The following is an 18,637-nucleotide window of genomic DNA, read 5'->3' as shown; positions in this document are numbered from 1 at the left end:
ACCACTTTGATCATGGTCCCTTCCCCACTTACCTGCGGTTTCGATGATAAGAAAATCCCAGCTCTATGGCCACCCCACTTCTTGTTGCGGTCTTGTACAAGTTTCCCACCACCTTTGTCATGGTTTTACCCCGCTTACCTGCGGACTTCTCCCTTGCAAGGTTCTTCTATTTTTACTCCCCGCTTTACCGCGGAATTCCCACTTTTGAACGTGGCTAATGTCTCCGCTTACCTGCGGACCTTTACTCCCCGCTATCCTGCGGATTACCTTGCAAGATTCCTTTATTTAGTTCCCAGGTGCCGGCGCCATTTATCGCCCTCAGCCCGCAAGGATGAACAGAAGCCCCAGTTCGGATGCATCTTCTCTCTCCTTATTTCCGCAAGTCTACACACTTATATACACTTACATGACCAATCAGCGAGCAGGGTACAGGAGGGAGCGAATCAGGCTGTGCACCTAAATGAACAACTTCGCAGCAACCAATGCTGTTTACTTCCTCATTGGGCATTTCGCTTAGTCTCACGAGGCAATCCTAACCTGTCAACTAGCCAGGCGCCATCTGTTAATGGTGGAGGCTGCCCTGGCCAGGGGCCTGCCTCCGACAAATCCAACCACCCAGCTCTTCTTTATGTGGTCATTTTTGTGGTTTTCCTAATGGCCTTGTCTGGCAATACCATCCTGATCCTTCTGATAGACTGCGATGTTCACCTGCATAACCCCATGTACTTTTTTATCACCCAATTGTCTCTCATGGATGTGATGTACATTTCTGGCACTGTGCCCAAGATGCTCATGGACCAGGTCACAGGAGTGAATAAGATCTCAGCCCCCGAATGCGGGATGCAGATGTTTCTTTATCTGACACTAGTAGGTTCAGAATTTTTTCTTCAAGCTGCCATGGCCTATGACCGCTATGTGGCCATCTGCCATCCACTCCATTATTTTATCCTCATGAACCATAGGGTGTGTCTCCTCTTGGTGTCTTCCTCCTGGTTTCTTGGATCTGTGGATGGATTTATGCTCACACCCGTCACCATGAACTTCCCCTTCTGTAGTTCCCAGGAAATCCATCATTTCTTCTGTGAGGTCCCTGCTATAATGAAGCTTTCCTGCTCAGACACTTCCCTCTATGAGACCCTCATGTACCTGTACTGTTTTCTCATGCTCCTCATCCCTGTGACAATCATTTCAAGCTCCTATTCTTTCATCCTCTTCACCATCCACAGGATGAACTCAGCAGAGGCATGGAAGAAGGCCTTTGCCACTTATTCTTCCCACATGATGGTGGTCATCCTCTTCTATGGTGCTGATGTCTATACCTACATGCTTCCCACCTCCTATCACACCTCTGAGAAGGACATGATTGCATATGTCTTTTACACTATACTCACTCCTGTTCTAAATCCTTTAATTTATAGTCTTAGGAATAAGGATGTCACAAGGGCTCTAAAAAAAATGTTGAATGTGGGATCTGTCTTACAGGAAAGTATAAAGTAGGAAATATTTGTACTGTTTCTTTTCCTTCATGCTACAAATTAGAACTTTAGGATTCTATGCCAATGTTATTCTTCAGATTCTCGTACCATATGTCAACACCTATTCATCCCTTTCAGAGGAATTGTTTCCTTATATTGGAAACCTCTTCATTTTTACATTTCTGTATTCAAAATATTTGTACAATTGTATTGTACGCATGTTATATTTTTCTGAAATTTATAACTGCACTGTGATTCTGTGGGAAAATACTCATATTTGTAGGAAATACATACCAAGATATTTAGAAACAAGGGTCATAAGTTGTACACCTGATAAGAGACAGACAGGTGGAGAGAGAAGTGATAAATCCCATGGGATGTAATTCTAATACATGAATCTAAGCAAAAGGTATATTAATTTTTATTGTACAATTATTAATATTCATGCTAATTTTACTATTCATACTAATTTTCTATAAATTCAAAATTACTTGGGAATAAAATATAAAGTATCAAACTTTTGGATATTTTAAAAATTTGTCCTTGCTGCATGGTGTCATTTTAAGTGAAAAATCTTGGAAATCATGAAAAAATTAACAGGGCTGATCACTACTGCTGCAATCCAGTTGTTGTCCTGTGTTTAATTAGATCGATTTTGTTCCTTGGGTTTCAGAACTGAAGACATCCAGTGGCAGTTATCTCTCTTAAATCATTAGTACCTTGTGGTAGAATGTACTGTGGTAAAAATATTAACCCCAAGAAGTCAGGTTTAGGGAAACTTTCCAGCATAAAGTAATATCAGAGCTGAGATTTAAAGTATGTCATTTATACAAACAAGCAGAGGAAGGCCATCAAACAACCAATCCTTCATTTATTCAAAAATCACATCTTATGCTATAATAAAAAAAAATAATAGAAAACTGAATTTAACATATAAATAACAAATATCTACTATCCCTAAAGAATTTGGTCTATAGGTATAGCTTGTGCAAATAGTTGTAGTAAAATACATAAATTATTTTGAGAATCCTGTAGAAAAGGCACAGCTCATAAGGACATACCTGTTCTACCTATGACATGTGAATTCAGCCAAACAAAGAAGCTGAAAGAAGACCCTCGATCTCAGTGTTGAATGGTGACCAGATGCTACCTTCATATGAGTACAGGAGGCTGGGAGCAGGGCTCTTGCTCAAGGAGCAACGACATGATGCAACAATAAAGGAGCACTATGAGCAAAGTTCAGGTGGTTGACCAAGCAGGAGAGAAATGCCCCAACAGCACCTCCTTCCTGATTCACCTTATACCTTCATTTCTTGCCCTTTCATGACCAAGATATTTACAAACGATAACAAAATGACCAGATCTGGATTGCAGAAAAGTTAAATCAGTGGGAATCTATTGGAGAAGAGCAACAATTGGTTGAAAACCAGAAGAGTAGAAGATAAGCTGAATAGTGTTGATCTAACTGGAATGGACCTTTCCAAGTGGAATTATGGGCTTTTGAGGTGTAAGCTGGGCCTTGTTGAATATATTCCATAAAACCACAAATTTGGTTGCATGTTTACCCATTTACAATTAGCTGTGACAAGTTGTGAATTAACAGGTGGTTTCAAAAGGTGTTATTCCACACCCCCCTTTCTTTTTTACACACTTGATCCTTTAATGACTAGAAAATAAGGATCTTGCAGTATTTAGGGAAAGAGCTTTGGAAAATTAGCTTAAAATATTGTTGTTGCAGTCAAATGAAGTACATAAGATATGGACACTCTTTAACTTCCAAAATATTTGAGTCGTGTATATATCACCCCTCAATTTGTGATTGACATACACATTTTTTTAATTTAATTTTATTTTTTCAATGTTCCAAAGATTCATTGTTTATGCACCACACTCAGTGCTCCATACAATACGTGCCCTCCTTAATACCCACCATCAGACCTTTCCAACCACCCCCTGCTCCAAAACCCTCAGTTTGTTTCTTAGAGTACACATACATTTTTTATTCCATTTGGAACACTGTAGGCATGGGAAACAAAATGGAGCAAACAAAACAAAATTTTTTATAGATCCATATTTTTTCAAAGATTAATTTTTTACTCTATCTCAAGAAAAAAATGAGACAAAAATGTTTTAGAATAAAAAAATTATTTAAGTAAAGTGCTCAAAATACAATTTTCCATAACTTACACTAATAAAGATTTATGTGAACTCTTTAGCTGGAAAATCTTAGTCAGCTTACATTTATTATATTATATACAGTACATGATACTCAGAATTACTAGACATAGAGAAAATTTTGGTGCTCCAAATTTTTTTGTGCTAGAGTGTAAAACTGGAAGAGTTTCTGTCACTCATATGCTCTTACAGTGCTGCTAGCTGTGCATTGAAGTAGTTAAAATGTACAAACTTCAAAATATGTTCAAGTATTTGTGCTCATGATTCAACCAGAATTTGGCCAGAGAAATAATTTTTAACCCATGAAAAGAAGCCCTAAGTGATCCTATATCAAAAGGAATAAAGGACTATGATTGAAATTATTATCAGATTGGGAACCTGGGTGTCTCAGCCTGGTAAGCATATGTCTTTGGCTCAGATCATGATCCCAGGGTCCTGGGATCAAGCCCCATGTAAGGCTCTCTGCTTAATGGGGAGCCTTCTTCTCCTTCTCCCTCTGCTGGTTCACCTGCTTTTGCTCTCTCTCTGTCGAATAAATAAACTAAATGTTTAAAAATAACAAATATATCATTACCCAATTTAGGAATAAATCAGCATAGGTGGAGAAGTTTGCATTGTTTTTCACAAATACACTTTTCTTATGGAATATTTTATTTGGTATATTTATTTTAAATTATATTCCCGTCACTATCATAATGACATTATGTATATTAAGTTATTCACATATATTAAACTCTTTGAAACAGATACTATTTTTGTTATTGTGGTGATGGTTGTTCAATTTGTTTGATAGTGGTAGGAACATCTATGATGAGATCATACTTCTCATACTTCTTAGCAATGTTTTAAGTGTACACTATAGTATTCTTGACTATAGGGCAGGTATTCATTTTATCTCATTTTACACATAAGGAAACTAAGGCACCAACAGTTTAGCTAATTTGTTTGAGGCCACTAGGTAGTATCCAAATGGATATTTTCTAAAAAGTGTGAATTCTGAGTTGGTTGAGTAGTAGAACAAGACTTTTGAAGGTATTGAAGAGGTGGGGGGTGGGAGGTTGGGGGAACAAGGTGGTGGGTATTAGGGAGGGCATGGATTGCATAGAGCACTGGGTGTGGTGCAAAAACAATGAATACTGTTACATTGAAAAGAAATAAAAAATTAAAAAAAGAAACAACCCTCAGATGGTTTTCAGAGTCCATGGTCTCTCATGTTTCACCTCCCAAACCAATTTACCTCAACTCCCTTCTCCTCTCTATCTCCCTATGTTGTCCATGTTATTTGTTATGCTCCACAAATAAGCAAAACCATATGATAATTGACTCTCTCTGCTTGACTTATTTCACTCAGAATAATCTCCTCCAGTCCCGTCCATGTTGCTACAAAAGTTGGGTATTCATCCTTTCTGATGGAGGCATACTGACCATCTTCCTTATGCATTCTTCTGTTTAAGGGCATCTTGGTTCTTTCCACAGTTTGACGACCATGGACATTTCTACTATAAACATTGGGGTACAGATAGCCCTTCTTTTCACTGCATCTGTATTTTGGAGGTAAACACCCAGAAGTGCAATTGCAGAGTCCTAGCAAGTTCAATTTTTAATTTCATGAAGAATCTCCACCCTGTTTTCCAAAGTGGCTGCACCAACTAGCATTCCCACCAACAGTGTAAGAGGGTTCCCCTTTCTCCACATCCTCTCCAACACATGTTGTCTTGCTAATTTTGGCCATTCTAACTGGTGTAAGATGGTATCTCAATGTGGTTTAATTTGAATATACCTGATGGCCAGTGATGACGAACATTTTTTGATGTGTCAGATAGTAATTTGTATGTCTTCATTGGAGAAGTGTTTGTTCATATATTCTGCCCATTTTTTTTTTACATGATTATCTGTTTTGTGTGTTGAGTTTGAGGAGTTCTTTGCAGATCCTGGATATCAATCCTTTGTCTGTACTGTCACTTGAAAATATCTTCTCCCATCTCATGGGTTTCCTCCCTGCTCTATTGACCATTTCCTTTGCTATGCAGAAGCCTTCGATCTTGATGAAGTCCCAAAAGTTCATTTTCGCTTTTGTTTCCTTTGCCTTTGGAGACATATCTTGAAAGAAGTTGCTGTGGATGATATCGAAGAGATTACTGCCTATGTTCTCCTCTAGGATTCTGATGGATCCCTGTCTCACGTTGAGGTCTTTTATCCATTTTGAGTTGATCATTGTGTACAGTGTAAGAGAATGGTTGAGTTTCATTCTTCTGCATATAGCTGTCCAGTTTTCCCAGCATGATTTATTGAAGAGACTGTCTTCTTTCCACTGTATATTTTTTCCTGTTTTATCAAAGATTATTTGACCATAGAGTTGAGGGTCCATATCTGGGCTCTCTACTCTGTTCCACTGGTCTGTCTGTCTGTTTTTATGCAAGTACCATGCTGTCTTGGTGATCACAGCTTTGTGGTAAAGCTTGAAATCAGGTAACGTGATGCCACAGGTTTTTCTTTTTTTTTTTCTTTTTTGTTTTTCTTTTTCAACATTTCCTTAATGATTTGGGGTCTCTTCTGATTCGATACAAATTTTAGGATTATTTGCTACAGCTCTTTGAAAAATACCAGTGGAATTTTTATTGGAATGACATTAAAAGTATAGATTGCTCTAGGAAGTATAGACATTTTAGCAATGTTTATTCTTCCGATCCAAGGGCATGGAATGGTGTTCCATCTTTCTGTGTCTTCTTCAATTTCTTTCATGAGTGTTCTATAGTTCCTCAAGTAAATATCCTTTACCTCTTTGGTTAGGTTTATTCCCAGGTATCATATGGTTCTTGGTGCTATAGTAAATGGAATCAATTCTCTAAATTTCCTTTCTGTATATTCATTGTTCTGTATAAGAAAGCCACTGATTTCTGTACATTAACTTTGTATCCTGCCACATTACTGAATTGCTGTATGAGTTCTAGTAGTTTGGGGGTGGGGTCTTTTGGGTTTTCCATATATAGAATCATGTCATCTGTGAAGAGAGAGAGTTTGACTTGTTCATTGCCAATTTGGATACCTTTTATTTCTCTTTGTTGTCTGATTGCTGTTGCTAGGACTTCTAATACTATGTTGAACAAAAGTGGTGAGAGTGGGCATCCTGATCTCAGCGGAAAGGCTGTGAGCTTTTTCCCATTGAGGATGATCTTTGCTGTGGGTCTTTCATAGATAGAGTTTGTGAAGTTCAGGAATGTTCCTTCTATCCCTATACTTTGAAGCTTTTAAATCAAGAACTGATGCTCAATTTTGTCAAATGCTTTTTCTGCATCAATTGAGAAGACCATGTGGTTCTTCTCTCTTCTCATATTAATTTGTTTTATCACATTGATTGATTTGCGACTGTTGAACCATCCTTGTAGCCCAGGAATAAATCCCACCTGATCATGGTGGATCATCTTTTTAATATGCTGTTGGATCCTGTTTGCTAGGATCTTGTTGAGAATCTTAGCATCCATATTCACCAGAGATATTGGTCTGAAAGTCTCCTTTTTCATAGGGTCTTTGTCTGGTTTGTGGATCAGGGTAATGCTGGCTTCATAAAAGAATCTGGAAGTTTTCCTTCTGCTTCATTTTTTTGAAACAGCGTCAGGAGAATAAGTGTTATTTCTTCTTCGAAAGTTTGATAGAATTCCCCAGGTAATCCGTCAGGTCCTGGGCTCTTGTTTTCTGGGTTGTTTGTGATCACTGCTTCAATCTTATTACTAGATATGGGTCTATTCAGGTTGTCAATTTCTTCACGGTTCAAATTTGGGAGTTTATAGTTTTCCAGGAATGCATTCATTTCATCAAGTTTTCTTAGCTTATTGGCAATAAACTGTTGATAATAACCTCTGATGATTGTTTCTATACCCTTGGTATTAGTTGTGATCTCTCCCTTTTCATTCATAATTTTATAAATTTGGACATTCTATCTTTTCTTTTGGATTAGCGTGGCTAATGGTTTATCGATCTTATTGATTCTTTCAAAAAACGAGCTTCTATTTTCATTGATATGTTCTACTATAACTCTGGTTTCTACCTCATTGATCTCAGCTCTAATCTTGATTATTTCCCTTCCTATCTGTGGAGTTGGTTTGATTTGTTGTTGATTCTCCAGTTCTTTAAGGTGTAGAGACAGCTGATGTGTTCTGGATTTTTCAATTTTTTTGCGGGCGGCTTGGATGGCGATGTATTTCCCCCTTAGGACTGCCTTTGCTATATCCCATAGGTTTTGGACTGAAGCGTCTTCATTCTCATTGCTTTCCATGAATTGATTCAGTTCTTCTTTGATCTCCTGGTTGATCCAAGCATTCTTAAGCAAGGTGATCTTTAGCTTCTTGGTGATTGAGTTCCTTCTGAACTTTTCGTTGTGATTGAACTCCAGTTTCAAAGCATTGTGATCTGAGAATATGCAGGGAATAATCAGTGTTTTGGTGTCGGTTGAGTCCTGATTTGTGACCCAGTATGTGGTCTATTCTGGAGAAGGTTCCATGTGCACTTGAGAAGAATGAGTATTCTGTTGTTTTAGGGTAGAATGTTCTGTATATATCTATGAGGTCCATCTAGTCTAATGTGTCCTTCAATGCTCTTATTTCTTTATTAATTTTCTGCTTCAATGAACTGTCTATTTCTGAGAGAAGCATGTTAAGATCTCCTACTATTAATGTATTCATATCAATATGACTCTTTATCTTGATTAATATTTTTTCTATGTAATTGGATGCTCCCATATTGGGGGCATAGATATTTACAGTTGTTAAATCATCTTGGTAAATAGTCACTTTAAGAATGATGTAGTGACCTTCTGTATCTCTGACTACAGTCTTTAGTTCAAAATCTAATTTATATGATATGAGAATCATTACTGTGGCCTTCTTTTGAGGTCATTGGCATGAAAGATGTTCTCCATCCCTTCACTTTCAGTCTGGGTGTACACTGAGGTTTGAAATGGGTCTCTTGTAGACAACATATGGATGGTCCTGTTGTTTTATCCAATCTGCAACCCTGTGCCATTTTATGGGTGCATTTAGGCCATTCACATTGGGAGTGATTATTGATAGATACGTTTTTATTGACATCCTGTTACCTTTGAAGTCTTTCTGTCGATTGTCTCTATATTTCTGTTCAATGATATTCTTAGGATTTTTCCTCTTTTATAAAACCCCCCTTAATATTTCCTGCAGTTTTGGCTTGGTGGTTGCATAGTCTTTTAAGCCTTACCAGTCTTGGAAACTCTTTATCTCTCAATCCAATTTGAATACCAGTCTTGCTGGATAAAGTATTCTTGGCTGCACGCTCTTCTCATTTAGTGCCCTGAATATATTTTGCCAGCCCTTTCTGGCTTGCCAGGTCTTTGTGGACAGGTCTGACATTATTCTGATGGGCTTTCCTCCGTAAGTAAGGAGCCTCTTTGTCCTAGTGGCTTTTAAGAAATTAAATCTACAATTATGATTTCTCAATTTTACTATCAGGGATCTTGATATTTTTTTGGAATCTATCATCTTGGGTGGAGACTGTTCTGCCTCTAGTACATAAATGCTGGTTCCATTCGCGAGATTGGGAAAATTTTCATAGACAACTTGTTCCACTATATCTTCTAGACTTCTTTCTTTCTCCTCCCCTTCAAGGATTCCAATTATTCTGACATTGGAACATTTCATGGCATCATTTATTTTCCTGATTCTGTTTTCATGGCTTTTAAACTGTTTGTTCCAGGCTTCCTCCTCATCCTTTCTCTCTAATTCTTTGTCCTCCAGATCACTAATTCTATCTTCTCTCTCAGTTACCCTAGCTTTTAGAGAATTTAGGTTAGATTGGAACTCATTGAGAGCATTGTGAACCTTGGACCTGGTGGCTTTCAGCTCTGCCCTAACATTGTGAATATCATCCCTGGTTGCTTTCAGTTTTGCCTTAATCAATTCTGTTTGACAGCTCTGTTTGGTCATCCATGGCTTTCTCCAACGTAGCTATTGCCTAGATAATTGCTAGCCCAAATACTCTTTCTGACATATTGTCTATGTCCATAGTCATTAGCTCTGTTGAAGAAGGCCCATCCTCTGTATTTTTTCTTCTATTGGGCATTCCTACTCCTAGTCATTTTGTTGAGATATGCTCAATGGATGTAGCTGGATGTATCGACCGTGGTGCAATCAAGGTGCACCCTGGAATGCTTCTGAGCAAGCAGGATTCCCCACTCAAACGAGAGAGAAAAGAAAAGAAAAAGAAAAAAAAAGAGATAGAGATAGAGAGACAGGAATAAAAGGGAAAAGGGAAGATCAAAGAGAAGGTTTGCAAGATAAAGAGAAAGATCAGCCCAAATGGGCCCTAAGTTGAGATTGATAAAGTATACAAATAAAAACAGAAAAACAAAAAGACTGATAAAATATAGGACAAAGAAAAAATATATATATATGAAAAAAAAGAAGAGTCTCATGAAAACGAAGCCCAAGTGTATTATTTATAAACTATCAGAACAAACAGAAATACACAGAAGCACAGGCAGAACAAAAAGATGGGAGAGTGTTTATAAATTCTCAGTGTGGGCGAGGAAGGTTGTTTTTATTCTTCCTGGATGTATATTGATATCTTTTTGAAGGACTCAACTTTCCTAAGATAAAGAGTGATTAAAAATTGGTTTACCTATAGGGGTAGCATTGATTGGGGAAACGGGATTACCTTGAAGTTTAACTGCATATGAATATTAGAAAATAAAAATAAAAAAAGAATAAACTAGACCAAACTAAACTAAAATTTAAAAAAAATTTAAAAATAGAAATGCAAAATAAATACACAGGTGTATTTATCAAAAAGTTCAGGTTAGAAGGTTATTATGAAATTTGATGTATTGGACATCTCTCCATGATGGCAAAAAAAATTATCTATATATATTTGAAAAAATGAACCAGTATTGTGGGAACAAGTTAAAAATAAAATTGTATCTATGAAGTAGTGGTGGTTGTTCTCTTGTAGTCTTTTATTTTTTTCTTCCTGGTTGGTTTTCTGGGGGAGGGGCCTCCCATGTGCATTTTCAGTCAGTGATGTTCCTAGAGTTAAGTCCTCCTGCCCCCCTCAAGGGGGTGGGCTCTGAGGAAACCGGATTTTTCAAGCTTTTGTTATCTGGAGGCTTTTATGTTTGTTCACTTCTTTTCTCTCACCTTGACAGCTTTTGATGGTTTTTGGAGGTTTGGAGAAAAGCAAACTGCACCCCGACCACCCTCTCAGAGAGAAGCCTCCGTCTGCTTCCCTGTGGGTGCTGAAGAGCCCATATTAATTCCCCCTTGGCCGCTGGCAGAGCAGGTTCTGAGTCGTGGTCCCTGGGGACACAGCATCTTCTGCTTGTACCCATACCATGGCAGCGGCAGCTGTCTGGGAAGCTCCAGACCACCGTAAATGTTCCAAGCAGTGATCCCACACTGAGATTCTCCCGCTGGCCAAGGCTGGGAGTGCCTGGTCTTCCTGGGCCTAAGAGCGCTGGGCTAGCACACACCTCTCTCAAGTGAGGGTGTGGGGCATGTGCGTCTCAGGCTCTGATAGCAGGGCAAGAGCAGGTCCAAGAGCACCAGGCTGGTCCTTTGCACACCTCTCTCAGGGTAGACTGTGGGGTGCACACGTCTCAGGGTCTGTTAGAATGACTTGGCAGTCTGCCATTTGGCGAGGCTTCCAGACCTCAAAGGAGCCAGACCCCAAGTGTTCTCAGGCACACTGGTTGCTCAGGGACCCAAGACCTGGTTTCTCCACCACACTCTCTCTGGCTCAGCACCAGGGGAGGCTGTCCTGGGTCTGGGGACTTAAGCCCCTTTCCCTAGCTGCCCGATTCCCACAATTTCCCCCATGATCCTTTGCTCTTTTTGAGAGCTTTCAACGAGTCTCCAAGTTAATGCTGGTCTCCAGATGCAGGGCACTCATGTGTCGGGGTATTACTTTCCAGTTGGTCGCCTTTGGCAGCTTGGTCCCCCTCTGTTTATCTTCCAATATCAGTCCGATGTTCCCTCTCTGCTTTACCTGCCCACTGGTGTCTTGTCCCTGTAGAGATCCAGACATGTATAATTCTGATGTCAGGCTAATTTCATGGGTGATCGGAGTTCCTTGGTAGGTAATCAGCTCATGTTAGGGTAAATGTTCAAACAGCACCTCCTCCTACTTCTACGCCATCTTGTCTCTCCTTGTCATATACTTTTATCAGTCTTTTTATTTGTCTGTTTTTATTTGAATACTTCATAAATCTTACCTTGGGGCCCATTTGGGCTGAACCTTCTCTTCTATCTTCCCTTTCTTCCTGTCTATCTCTATCTCTCTCTTTTTTTTTCTTTTTCTTTTATTTTTTTCTCTCATTTGGGAGGGGGATCCTGATTGCTCAGAAGCATTCCAGGGTGCACCTTGACTACACCATGGTCGATACATCCAGCTATATCCGTTCAGTCATCTCTCATCAAAATGATGATGAGGAGGAATGCCCAGCAGAAGAAAAATACAGAGGAGGGGCCTTCTACAACAGAGCTAATGACCATCGACATAGACAATATATCAGAAAGGTAATTCAGGCTAACAATTATCCAGGCAATAGCTAGGATGGAGAAAGCCATAGATGAGCAAGCGGAATTGATTAGGACAAAACTGAAAGCCACCAGAGATGATGTTCAAAATGCTCTCAATGAGTTCCAATCTAATCTATACTCTAAAAGCTGGGTAACTGAGACAGAATATAGAATTAGTGACATGGAGGACAAACAGAAAAACGGATGAGGAGGAAGCCTGGAACCCACAAAAACAGAATCAGGGAAATAAATGATGCCACAAAACGTTCCAACATCAGAATAATTGGAATCCATGAAGGGGAGGAGAAAGAAAGAAGTCTAAAAGATATAATGAAACAAGTTGTCCATGAAAAGTTTCCCAATGTAATGAATGAAACCAGCTTTCATGTACTAAAGGCAGAATGGATTCCCCCCAAGATTTAAGATTCTTGAAAGTCCTGGAGGCACGTAATAGTAAGAATGAAGAATTATAATTGTAGGCAGAACCTCTTGAAAGCAGCCAAAACAAAGAAGCTTCTTACGCAGAGAGGATAGCTCATCAGAAAAATATCAGACCTCTTCACAGAGACCTGGCAAGCCAGAAAGGGCTGGTAAGATATATTCAGGGCACTAAATGAGAAGAACATGCAGCCAAGAATACTTTATCCAGCAAGACTGACATTCAAAATGGATGGAGAGATAAAGAGTTTCCAAGACCGACAAGGCTTAAAAGACTATGCAACCACCAAGCCAACACTGCGGAAATATAAGGGGGGGGTTATAAAAGAGAAAAAATTCGAAATATCATTGAACATAAATATAAAGATAATCTACAGAAAGAAATACTTCAAAGGTAACTCTATTTCAATAAAAACGTATCTATCAATAATCACTATCAATGTGAATGGCCTAAATGCACCCATAAAATGGCAAAAGGTTGCAGATTAAGTAAAACAAAAGGACCCATCCATATGTTGTCTACAAGAGACCCATTTCGAACCACAGTGTACACCCAGACTGAAAGTTAAGGGATGGAGAAGCATTTTTCATGCCAATGGACCTCAAAAGAAGGCTGCAGTAGAGATTCTTATATCATACAAATAAGATATTAAACTAAAGACTGTAGTCAGAGATACAGAAGGACACCACATAGTTCTTAAAGGGACTGTCCAACAAGATGATCTAACAATTGTAAATATCTATGCCCACAATATGGGAGCATCCAATTACATAATAAAACTGTTCATCAAGATAAAGAGTCATAGTTATATGAATACATTAATAGTAGGATATCTTAACACACCTCTTTCAGAAATAGATAATCGAAGCAGAAAACCAATAAAGAAATAAGAGCATTGAATGACACATTAGACCAGATGGACCTCATAGATATATACACAACATTCTACCCTAAAACAACAGAATACTCATTCGTCTCAAGTGCACATGGAACCTTCTCCAAAATAGACCACATACTGGTTCACAAATCAGGACTCAACTGACACCAAAACACTGAGATTATTCCATGCATATTCTCAGATCACAATGCTTTGAAACAGGAGTTCAATTACAAGGAAAAGTTCTGAAAGAACTCAAACACCTGGACACTAAAGATCACCTTGCTTAAGAATGCTTGGATCAACCAGGAGATCAAAGAAGAACTGAAACAAGACATTAAAACCAATAAGAATAAAGACCCTTAAGTCCAAAACCTATGGGATAGAGCAAAGGCGGTCCTAAGGGGGAAATACATAGCCATTCAAGGCTCCCTCGAAAAAACTGAAAAATTCAGAATACAACAGCTCTCTAAAGAACTGGAGAACCAACAAAAAATCACACCAACAGCACACACAAGAAGGGAAATATTCAGGATTAGAGCATAGATCAATGAGGTAGAAACCAGAGATAGAGTAGAATGTATCAGTGAAACTAGAAGCTGTTTTTTTTTCTTTTAAAGAATTAGATCGATAAACCATTGGGCACACTAATCTAAAAGAAAAGAGAGAAAGCCCAAATTCATAAAATTATGAAAGAAAAGTGAGAGATCACAACTAACCAGCAAGGAAGTAGAAACAATCATAAGTTATAATCAACAAATATATTTCAATAAGCTAAGCAACCTAGATAAAATGGATGCCTTCCTGGAAAAATATAAACTCCCAAAATTGAACCAGGAAAAAATTGACACCCTGAATAGACATATATCTAGTAACAAGATTGAAGCAGTGTTCAAAAAACTCCCCTCTGACCCTGCATTTGCACTACTGGGTATTGACCCCAAAGATACAGATGTAGTGAAAAGAAGGGCCATCTGTACCACAATGTTTATAGCAGCAATGGCCATGGTCGCCAAACTATGGAAAGAACAAAGATGCCCTTCAACAGACAGATGGATAAGGAATATGTGGTCCATATACACTGTGGAGTATTATGCCTCCATCAGAAAGGAAGAATACCCAACTTTTGTAGCAACATGGATGGGACTGGAAGAGATTATGCTGAGTGAAATAAGTCAAGCAGAGAGAGTCAATTATCATATGGTTTCACATATTTGTGGAGTATAACAAATACCATGGAGGACAAGGGGTGTTAGAGAGGAGAAGGAAGTTGGGGTAAATTGGAAGGGGAGGTAAACCATGAGAGACTATGGACTCTATAAAATAATCTGAGGGGGTTAAAGGGGCAGGGGGGTGGGAGGTTGGGGTACCAGGTGGTGGGTATTAAAGAGGGCATGGATTGTATGGAGCACTAGGTGTGGTGAAAAAATAATGAATACTGTTTTTCTGAAAATAAATAAATCAATTTAATTTTAAAAATACTGAAAATAAATGAATTAATTAATTTAAAAAAGAAAAAAAAATGACAGTCCAGACAAAAGGTTGATATCCAGGATCTATAATGAACTCCTCAAACTCAACACACACAAAACAGGCAATCATATAAAAAAATGGGCAGAAGATATGGACAGACACTTCTCCAATCAAGACATATAAATGGCTATCAGACACATGAAAAAATGTTCATCATCACTAGCCTTCAGGGAGATTCAAATTAAAACCACATTGAGATATCACCTTACACCAGTTAGAATGGCCAAAATTAGCAAGACAGGAAACAACTTGTGTTGGAGGGGATGTGGAGAAAGAGGAGCCCTCTTCCACTGTTGGTGGGAATACAAGCTGGTGCAGCCTCTTTAAAGAACAGTGTGGTGATTCCTCAAGAAATTAAAAATAGAGCTTCCCTATGACCCTGCAATTGCACTCTGGGTATTTACCCCAAAGATATAGATGTCGTGAAAAGAAGGGCCATCTGTACCCCAATGTTTATAGCAGCAATTGCCACGGTCGCCAAACTGTGGAAAGAACCAAGATGCCCTTCAACGGATGAATGGATAAGGAAGATGTGGTCCGTATACACTATGGAGTATTATGCCTCCATCAGAAAGGACGAATACCCAACTTTTGTAGCAACATGGATAGGACTGTAAGAGATTATGCTGAGTGAAATAAGTCAAGCAGAGAGAGTCAATTATCATATCATTTCACTTATTTGTGGAGCATAAGAAATAGCATGGAGGACATGGGGAGATGGAGAGGAGAAGAGATTTGAGGAAAATTGGAAGGGGAGGTGAATCATGAAAGACTATGGACTCTGAAAAACAATCTGAAGGGTTTGAAGTGGCGGGGGGTGGGAGATCGGGGTACCAGGTGGTGGGTATTATAGAGGGCATGGATTGCATGGAGCACTGGTGTGGTGAAAAAAATGATGATACTGTTATGCTGAAAATAAATAAATGAAAAAAAAACAAAAAAAGTGTTGATTGCTTTGGGTAACAGACATTTTCACAATATTTTTCTAATCCATGAGCATGATATGTTTTTCCATTTCTTTGTTCCTTCTTCAAATTGTTTTATCCATATTTTATATTTTTCAGATATATTACCATTCTGGTTAGGTTTATTCCTAGGTTTCTTACAGTATTTGATTCAATTATAAATTCAATTATAAACTGACTCCTTAATTTCTTTTTCTGCTGGTTCATTGTTTGTGAATAGAAATGCAACATAATTGTATCTTTAGACTTTTATTTGTACCTTGTGACTTTACTGAATTCATATATCAGTTCTAGCAAATTTTTTGGTGGAGTTTTTAGGGTTTTCTTTATAAAGTATCATGTCATCTTCAAATAGAGAAACGTTGAATTCTTTCTTAATGATTTGCAGTTCTTTTATTTCTTGTTTTTGTCTGCTTGTTGAGAGAGGACTTCCAGTACTGTTAAATAACAGTGGTTAGGCTGGATATCCCTGTTTTGTCTAGTTTCTGACCATAGAGGAAAATCTTTCAGTATTTCCCCATTAAGGATGATATTAGCTGTGGGGTTTTGGTATATGGCCTCTATTATGTTGAGATACATCCCTTCATACACTACTTTATTAAAGGTTTGTACCATGAACCAATGTTGTACTTTGTCACATAATTTTCCTGCATCTGTTGAAAGGACATTAAAATTTTAAGCCTTCCTTTATCAGTGTTGTGTATTACATTAATCTGTGAATATAGAACCATCTTGCAACACAGAAATGAATCTGACTTAATCCTGGTGAATGATTCTTCTAATGTATTATTGGTTTGAATTTGTTAGTACTTGATTGAGAAGTTTTTTTCATTTTTTTAAATTTAATTGCATTTTTTTCAGTGTTCCAAGATTCATTGTTTATGCACCACACCCAGTGCGCCATGTAAGATGTGGCTTTAATACCCACCACCAGGATCCTCCATTCCTCTCCCTTCCAAAGCTCTCAGTTTGTTTTCCAGAGTCCAAAGTCTCTCATGGTTCATCTCCCACTCCAATTTCCACCAATTCACTTTTCCTATCCTTCACCCAATGTCCTCCATATTATTCTTTATGCTCCATAAGTAAGTGAAACCAGATGATAATTGACGTTCTCTGCTTAACTTATTTGACTCAGTATAATCTCCTCCAGTCCTGTCCGTGTTGATGCAAAAGTTGTATCCTTACTGATAGAAGCATAATACTCCATTGTATATATGGACCATATTGTCTTTATCCATTCATCCGTTGAAGGGCATCTTGGTTCTTTCCACAGTTTGCTGACTGTGGCTGTTACTGCTATAAACATTGGGCTACAAATGGCCCTTCTTTTCACTATATCTGTATCTTTGGGGTAAATACCCAGTAGTGCAATTGCAATGTCATAGGGTATCTCTATTTTTAATTTCTTAAGGAATCTCCACACTGTTCTCCAAAGTGGCTGCACCAACTTGCATTCCCACCAACAGTGTAAGAGGGCTCCCCTTTCTCCACATCCTCTCCAACACTTGTTGTTTTCTGTCTTGCTAATTTTGGCCATTCTAAATGGTGTAAGGTGGTATCACAATGTGGTTTTGATTTGAATGTCCCTGATGGCTAGGGATGATGAACATTTCTTCATGTGTCTGGTAGCCATTTTTATGTCTTTTTTGGAGAAGTGTCTGTTCATGTCTTCTCCCCATTTTTTGATGTGGTTATCTGTTTTGTGTGTGTTGAGTTTGAGGAGTTCTTTATAGATCTTGTATATTAGCCCTTTGTCTATAGTGTCATTTGTGAATGTCTTCTCCCATTCCATGGGTAGCCTCTTTGTTTTGTTGAGAATTTTTTATAATTACTCAACTTAATAAAAAATATCCCTATGTCCTCCATGTTATTTGTTATGCTCCACAAATAAGTGAAACCATATGATAATTGACTCTCTCTGCTTGACTTATTTCACTCAGCATAATCTCTTCCAGTCCCATCCATGTTGCTACAAAAGTTGGGTATTCGTCCTTTCTGATGGAGGCATAATACTCCATAGTGTATATGGACCACATCTTCCTTATCCATTCGTCCATTGAAGGACATCTTGGTTCTTTCCACAGTTTGGTGACCTTGGCCATTGCTGCTATAAACATTGGGGTACAGATGGCCCTTCTTTTCACAACATCTATATCTTTGGGGTAAATACCCAGAGTGCAATTGCAGGGTCATAGGGAATCTCTATTTTTAATTTTTTGAGGAATCTCCACACTGTTCTTTAAAGAGGCTGCTCCAGCTTGCATTCCCACCAACAGTGGAAGAGGGTTCCCCTTTCTTCACATCCCTTCCAACACAAGTTGTTTCCTGTCTTGCTAATTTTGGCCATTCTAACTGTTGTAAGGTGGTATCTCAATGTGGTTTTAATTTGCATCTCCCTGATGGCTAGTGATGATGAATATTTCTTCATGTGTCTGGTAGCCATTTTTATGTCTTTATTGGAGAAGTGTCTGTTCATGTCTTCTGCCCATTTTTTGACATGATTATCTGTTTTGTGTGTATTGGTTTCGAGAATATCTTTATAGATCCTCAGTATCAACCTTTTGTCTGTACTGTCTTTTGCAAATATCTTCTACCTTTCCGTGGGTTCCCTCTTTGTTTTATTGACTGTTTCC

The 18,637-nt window shown here is 38.4% G+C and overlaps 1 protein-coding gene across 1 annotated transcript; it reads left to right on the top strand.

Annotated features, from left to right (window-relative positions):
• The first annotated feature begins 460 nt into the window (after nucleotides 1-460).
• LOC101692457 (olfactory receptor 2T5-like) lies at nucleotides 461-1,497 on the top strand. The gene is made up of 2 exons (XM_045069314.1): nucleotides 461-513; nucleotides 603-1,497. The coding sequence occupies exons 1-2, from the start codon at nucleotides 461-463 to the stop codon at nucleotides 1,495-1,497; spliced, it is 948 nt and encodes a 315-aa protein (XP_044925249.1).
• The last annotated feature ends 17,140 nt before the right edge of the window (nucleotides 1,498-18,637 follow it).

This window comes from Mustela putorius, unplaced genomic scaffold (genome assembly GCF_011764305.1).
Source record: "Mustela putorius furo isolate JIRA1106 unplaced genomic scaffold, ASM1176430v1.1 tig00003923_pilon_pilon_pilon, whole genome shotgun sequence".
Taxonomy (NCBI): Eukaryota; Metazoa; Chordata; class Mammalia; order Carnivora; family Mustelidae; genus Mustela; species Mustela putorius.
The sequence above is the reverse complement of the archived record's forward strand: the minus strand, read 5'-3'. Positions and strand labels throughout refer to the sequence as shown.